The sequence below is a fragment of the Takifugu rubripes genome, chromosome 10 (assembly GCF_901000725.2).
Source record: "Takifugu rubripes chromosome 10, fTakRub1.2, whole genome shotgun sequence".
NCBI lineage: Eukaryota > Metazoa > Chordata > Actinopteri > Tetraodontiformes > Tetraodontidae > Takifugu > Takifugu rubripes.
The window spans coordinates 3,312,534-3,320,002 of NC_042294.1; the positions used below are offsets into that span (position 1 = coordinate 3,312,534).

General features: G+C 42.4%; 1 protein-coding gene across 1 annotated transcript; it reads left to right on the forward strand.

Annotated features, from left to right (window-relative positions):
* Positions 1 to 534: 534 nt before the first annotated feature.
* On the forward strand, positions 535 to 5,412 carry pi15a (peptidase inhibitor 15a). Its single transcript, XM_003977351.3, has 6 exons — positions 535 to 647; positions 728 to 1,015; positions 1,447 to 1,565; positions 3,208 to 3,340; positions 3,435 to 3,550; positions 4,029 to 5,412. The coding sequence occupies exons 2-6, from the start codon at positions 767 to 769 to the stop codon at positions 4,162 to 4,164; spliced, it is 753 nt and encodes a 250-aa protein (XP_003977400.1). The 5' UTR covers positions 535 to 647; positions 728 to 766; the 3' UTR covers positions 4,165 to 5,412.
* The last annotated feature ends 2,057 nt before the right edge of the window (positions 5,413 to 7,469 follow it).

Here is a 7,469-nt window from a genome sequence, read left to right on the forward strand (position 1 = left end):
TTCTTCCCACTCATTAGACAACAGGCCATGCATGTGTGATTTGTTCACAATTCCTGTAATTGAGCTGGAATATGATCAAATATTTTACCATTTTACACAGCAAATTCAAACTGAATATGCCACATAGGATCATGTTCATATGTGGACTGTGTACATGGTGCAAGATCAATTTAAAACTACTACATCATAAGTTTATCTATAAATCCCACAAAGCCTAAAATTACAAAATAAATAAATAAAAATAGAATCCTAAAAATGGTTCTGTGTGTTATCTATGCATGCGGATTTAAACACATGCACAATCTTTACATGACATAAATCACATTACCATGTGGGATAAGCAGATAATAAGTAATTTATCGTTGTTTAAATCTAAAGCAGATGCCTTGATGAAACTGGAGAAGGTCTGCAGACTCTAAAGAGAGAGACAAAACAAATCGCCTCTAGATTACGCAGGTGAAAAGGAGGAGGCGTGTGTACCTCTGAGGCAGGCGCACTTCCTGCGCCGTCCGCTGCGGCGGACTATAAAACACCTCTCTTAGACGGACTTCCCTCAAAGCACTCAGAAAGTTTGCAAAGCGCAAAAAAAATCCTGCCCGTTCGCAGCCTCCCGTCCTCCAACTGAGCCTATAGGCGCCACAGCTGCGGTAAGAAGAGGGCACATTTATTTATTTTACTTTCATTTCTAACGCAAATTGAAAATACTTTACTGACGCTTTCTTTTCAGATCAACTCACCGGGTATATGAAAACTCTTCCATGCAAACATGAAGCATCAGTTATTGGTCGTGCTGCTGTGCGTGTCTTGTGGGGCTAGTGCGCTGGGGACAAGTATCCACGCAGTATCCACGCTCAATTTCACCGATCTCGGCGCGGCTCACGGTTACGGGGCGTACACCACGGCCAAAATAAGGAAAAGGCGCTACATCAGCCAAAATGACATGTTGGCCATTCTTGATTATCACAACAAAGTCAGGGGGAGGGTGTTCCCGCCAGCGTCTAATATGGAATACATGGTAAGTGAGAGTTTCAACCATCTTTTCCAACCGCAGCTACTGGTTTACCTGCTGGTATGAATGGAGCGTGCGCAATGGTACAACTGGTGCACAGATTGCCCCGCAACAGACCACCAAAGCAGCCATGTCCGAAAAGAAGAGGAGATCTTGTGCATCTGTCACTTGATCTGTTTTTGTAGACATGAGTAGTCAGTGTTCTACACCCATAAAACTCAATTTGCCACACATACACCAATACACCAGTCACAAAAACAAATGATCTATTTATCTACCAGTAACACATGAATGAATAATGATTTTTTTTATGACTTATTTTTGTCGTTACACATTTGCAACCCTTATCAGCCATCCTGCTGCTTACTGTAGAGCTGCCATTTTCCACCAGTTATGTAATGGTTTTCCACACTTCCACCATGCCTCTGTGTGCTCAGGTGTGGGACGACACTCTTGCCAAGACAGCCGAGGACTGGGCCCACGCCTGCATGTGGGAGCACGGACCGCCTCACCTCCTCAGGTTCCTGGGTCAAAACCTTTCTGTCAGGACAGGCCGGTAAGTGACCTTTGACTCCAGACATCTGCTGCTCTTCTCAGGGTGGACTCTCCTTTCCTCCGCCAGCAGTCATGGTCGTTGGCTTTGCAACTCCCTTTTGCATCTTCTCTCTGAACCATCTTATTTCTTTTTTTCACACGGTGACCCAGTGACTGCTTGAGGAATGCTTCCGCGGCCCTTCAAATAAACAAAAGTTGTGTTTTCAGTCATGTCCCGTGAGGGCAAAGACGCATCCCTTTAGTGGGTCTTTCCCGACTTTCCGTTCGGAAACACGGGGCACTCTCATGTGTTTTACACTTTTAACTTTTACTGAGGAGCTCTATGAGACTCAGGGGAGGTCAGTCCAATCGAGCTAGTGATTCACAGAGAAGGTAGAACCACACTAAGAAAATATCACTCTGTTTGCTTATAGAAAACCTTGTAAAAACATCCATTTGTAATCCTTTTTTTCCCAAGCAATTGGGTTGTGCAGGATAGTAAATGAATATTTAATGATGAACCATCAACATCGTTATCAGGTCATTTGACTGTATGGTTTGGAATTGAAGGAGGTGTGCATCCTTTTTGGTCATCATAATCCCAGTAACTCATGGAAACATTAGTGCCAAAATGGTCATCCTTAATTTGAGCTTTTATTTTAAAAACTCCAAATAAATTTTAATCAATGGAAAGCACAAGTGAATTCCTTCTAAATCATAGATATTCCGTTCAAAGAAAAGTCCAAATATTGTGTCGTTCCGCAAGCAGATATTCTAAACAACCTTCAAAGACTCCATCAATGTCAAACTGGAAAAAGCATCATTAAACAGAGGTGGGGGTCTGAGATATCACCTCTCACCTCTTTACAATACAGTTTTGAATAACATTCCCAAGAGGAGTAGAGGCCATTTACATGTGGCCACTAATGGACCCCATTGTGTCAAGGGAAGTTTCAACCACCTGCATAATGAGGGGTGGAGCAACCAACAACCAGGTGACTGAAGCTCCAAATGTGTTAATGGCTCCTGAAGTATCTGGAACTCCCCAACAGTCAGTCAGAACTGATGAAACCTCTTGGATGGGAAGTGAAACATCTTCATGGAACTCAAACAGTCCAGTTGGTATGATTCAACTACCAGAATTACCATGACCTGGATGACTGAGAACTTTCACAGACAACCTTCAAACCATTTTTAAGGCTGCTCCATTTTAGCATTTAAAGCCATTGGAGGCAGAACCTGCTGTGAAAGAGATAAATATTCAGTCACTGGACTCACTGTCATGTTGCTCATATGTCTTTCCCCCATTCAGCTGAAAATATAACACTTTTGAGGTTCCAAGGGAAGTAAATCAAGACACAAACCCTCAACAGCACATCAGCCTGCTGAAAGATGGTTCAATTTAATCCACATTGCATCTCCCAAATGCTGATTTAGTCACACATGATACCCCGACACTGCATCGAATCACCTGACACCTCATTACAAAAAGTGGCCAGGCTCTGGCAGGGCCAGTTGTGCATATGACTACGAGCTAGCCTTACCCTGTAAAATACCATAAATAACTATAATACCATAAATGTAAAAAGACATTTAGGGAGAAACGGTGGGCAGACACAAGAAAAAAGTTTCCCCAATCAAATTGGTGTTTCTTTGCTTCGCAGGTATCGATCTATTCTTCAGCTGGTGAAACCGTGGTACGACGAGGTCAAAGACTACGCCTTCCCCTATCCCCGCGACTGCAACCCCCGATGCCCCCTCAGATGTTATGGACCAATGTGCACCCATTACACGCAGGTACCACTAAAGCAAGTACACGCTCCTGGGTTGGTTTGCTCACAGTATCATTAATTAGCATCTGCTTTGTCTTTTTTCTGATATTTCCTCGCAGATGGTGTGGGCAACATCCAACAAAGTGGGCTGTGCCGTCCACACCTGCCAGAACATGAACGTGTGGGGGTCAGTGTGGAAACGGGCGACGTACTTAGTGTGCAACTACTCGTCGAAGTAAGTGTGCGCAGCTGACAGGCAGCAAGGGGTCTGGTTAATTCTAATGACTCTGTTAACCTGATGATGAAAGGGCGGCCGCAGCCCTAATCTGCTCTCAAACTGCTTTGCTCTGAGTTACAAAATGCCACATAGTTCAAACCCCCGTGAAACATGACTATGTCACCAAATCTTCAAATAAAAAAAAAAATTCCTCTGAGATGTCCCCTTATGACTGACTTGTGAGCTTGGTGTTTGATCCCACTGGTTTAAAACACAGAAGAGCTGACCAACAAGTTTAGCTTTATTTTATAAGACTTTATGTGTCAAATGCCGAATGGTCTTGGTTCATATTTAGACATCTATGTTTCAGTTTCTGTAATTCTTAGAGGATTTGATGTGTTATGTGTTGCTCATATTATATTGTGATAAGCAGCTGACATCACATTAGAGGGCCTTTTTGGGATGATTGAGAACTATCTGCAGTTCTCTCCTTCAGGGGTAACTGGATCGGAGAGGCACCCTACAAAGTGGGTGTTCCCTGCTCGGCCTGTCCTCCCAGCTACGGTGGCTCCTGCAGCAACAACATGTGCTTCCCTGCTCTCAAGACAAACTACTTGCACTGGTTCAAATAAGCAGCTTCTTTCTTCCCCCTCACAACTCCAGCCGAAGACTCGCAGCCTTACGGAGACGTTTTGACATAGAATTGATTTGCACGGCACTCGTGGACCACAATATTATGTATATATGGGGTTATTTAAACATATTTGAAGGCAGCAGATGCTAAAAAGGCTTCCATGACTTGTACATAAAGTGTAAATTAATTGCATTTGTATCAGAATTAGTAAATCTTTGAATAGATTAACTGTAATTTATATTCAGCAAGGGTCTTTAAACACAGTATATCCTATATGTGGTGCATTTCCAGGTGTTTACTGTTGACTCTGTGGTAATTAAGGACAAGACACAATCATGGCTGCTCACACTGGTGCTATTGGCATCACACCCTCATGCTGTGTGCTCTGCCTCCAAAGGAATGCTGTGATACACACATCAAACGCTCAGACGGTAAAATCAGCACTTTGTAGCTGCTGTAGGCGCACAGCCTGCCATTTTTAACGTGTAACCTGCAAAAAAATGCTTTCCAAAAATGCACTTATTGAAGCTGAAATGCACCAGCCTGATTCAGCGTTTGAAATCACAGTTTTCTCTTCTGTTTTTGTGGCAAACATTTGGCTAACACTTGCAATTCACACTTGCAACACAACATACACCCCGGTAACCCATGTTTACTGTATATGATATAATCTCACTTGTACACAGCTTGTACACTTGTACACACCCATATTTTAATATATTGGGCCAGATTATTGTATTGGATTTAGGCACTCAAGTGCACCTTAATTGTTGTTTATTTCCAAAGGGTTCTTTTTACTCCCTGTATAAAATCTGAATAATTTTAATATCTTTAAAGAAATATACACTAAGTTATTCATTTTGTATGGCAAAAATATTTAACTGATCATTTTTTATGTATTGTTTTGTAAAAGGGCTGTAAATATATCTAAAGTGATGGACAAGTATTGAGTATAGTTCACCGCATATCACTTTTATTAAAAAAAAATTATGTTTATTTGACCATTATGTAAATGTGCTATACAAGATTTTCTACAAACATGCACTAGTATAATATTAATGATTTGGATTTTGGAAAATGCGCTCTATTAGAATTTCTTGTTTCACAGTGTAGGGTGAGAAAAGGATTAAAATGTCAAAGAAATGTATTAGTCTGCATCACTGAGTGTATTTGAATCAACAAGTACAACTTATTTGTGCAATCATCACTCACCCCTTTTTGTATTTGAAATAAAATCTTTTTTAATCCTGACTGTGTCTTTCATTTAGATTTTGTTGTCTTCTCTGGAGGGTTTCCACAATAAATAAAGCACCATTTACAAAAGTGTCATTAAGAGGCTGATGGAGAGCAGGGATAGCAACATCCTGCAGCTCCATCTGAGTCCACCCACCACCACCCACCCTGGCAAGATGATTGAGAAGCTGACAGGTCTTGGTGTCGTGCCTCCCACCTGTAACTGGATTCTAGATTTAAGTGACTGAAAGACAGTGCAGGATCACCACAGGTCTGCTCTCTTAGCCCCAAACTCTTCACCCTGTGCACACACACAACTGTGTCTCCACCCAGGAGAACACCGTCTTCATCAAATACCCTTAAGACACCACCATGATCCTCATTAAAGGATAAGCAATTTCAGAGACTGACTGGACTCGAACAGCCTGCACAGGAATTCCAACGTGCTGTACTGCTTGGTTTGTGTACAAATGGAAATTAAATGTCCTTTATAGGCACCTCATTAATCTGTGTGAACAGGCCAAACAGACAGAATGACTCCAGGGCATCATTTTTCTGTGGGGAGCGTACTGGCACAAGAATAACCATTCCGACTTAACACTGGAGCCAAGATGATTGGTGGCTGAGGCAAATCAGTGAGATGAGAAGCTGGAGGCTACATGAAGATAGAAAATCTGCCGCAGACAGTTTTAAGCTTGCTTCTGAATTTAGAGGCAGAGGTTTATTTTTAAAAAAAAGCCTGGATTTGGGCTGGGATGAAAACAGCTGCAGGGATAAAAGGAAACACCTGCTGGTATACAAAATGGAGGAAAACTGGCCCCCTACAAGTTGAACCGCATATTCATTTTTAGCATCATTAGCTAAGCATTCAAATGGCTCTGACTGACACATCGATGTGTCCACATGGCCTTTGGCCTTGGAGCATTTTTGCCCATCGCAGGTCTGTGCAACGCAAACAATTTGTTTGCATGTTCTGAGTGGCAGCTTTAAAGCGGCGTCCTTTAAGCAATGGTTAAACTTCTTTAACAACACATGGATCAGCTGACTTTCACCTCTATCTTCAGCTGACATCACCTCTACAGAATGCCTTGACATCACATTTTTGTTTTTGTACCTGTGGTCCTCTTATGATCTCTTGATTCACAATGATTCCTCAACCGATCAAAGAGTCGGATGATCGCAGGAGTCAAAAGTGAATTCCCAGTCTCCATTGCAGCAACAATAAATCCCAGTGCACTGTCTAACATCCCCGGAGACCACGATGACGCATCTTTGGACTCATCCCACTCTGCAGTACTATTTCTAAAAAGAAGAGAGAATCGCTGACCTGCCAAATAAATTGTTATTGCTAAATCAGTTTCATCTCCTTTGAGGATGAAGGCGATGAAGCATTTGTTTGGAAAAAAGATGAGGGACTACAGCAGTTTGATTAATTATCAGCATGAAGCTGTGGAGTCAGTTTCATCTTTCAAATATGCAGCAGCAGTCATCCAACCCCAATAATGAATAAAGGAGCGTGCGCTCATGCATGCATGTGTGTGTGTGCTAACAGGTTGTGTTTGCTGTCTAGCTCCTGAGAATCCTCCCCATCTTCTCTGTACCCCCACAACCTTTCTGCCCTCCATAACCTCACTGTCATCCCAGCCTGATCTTGACACCTTTGCCTCTGTTTCTCTTGGACAGCATTGCCCTCTGAGCAGTCTGCATGGTCACCATGTCGCTCTGATCTCAAACCTCAAAACTTAAACTTTTTAGATGACATCAGGACCTGGATAGTTCTAAACTTTTAAAATTTTAATGATATAAAGACAGAAGGAAAGGGGTAAAGTGCCCTTCCCCCATCAATCTGGGTTCCTTGTCACAGTACGCTTCTTCCAGATAAGGCATCCAGCAGAAATAAAACCTTTTCTTCAAAGACAGCACAGTAATCCACGCCTCAGTGACCACATGGCTGGATTACTGCAATGCACTTAATATGGGAGTGAGTGGCTCTTTAACTGGCACAAGAAAGTCTGTGCACATTTCACCGATTTTAGCTTCACTCCACTGGCTACCTGTCCATTTTAGCCA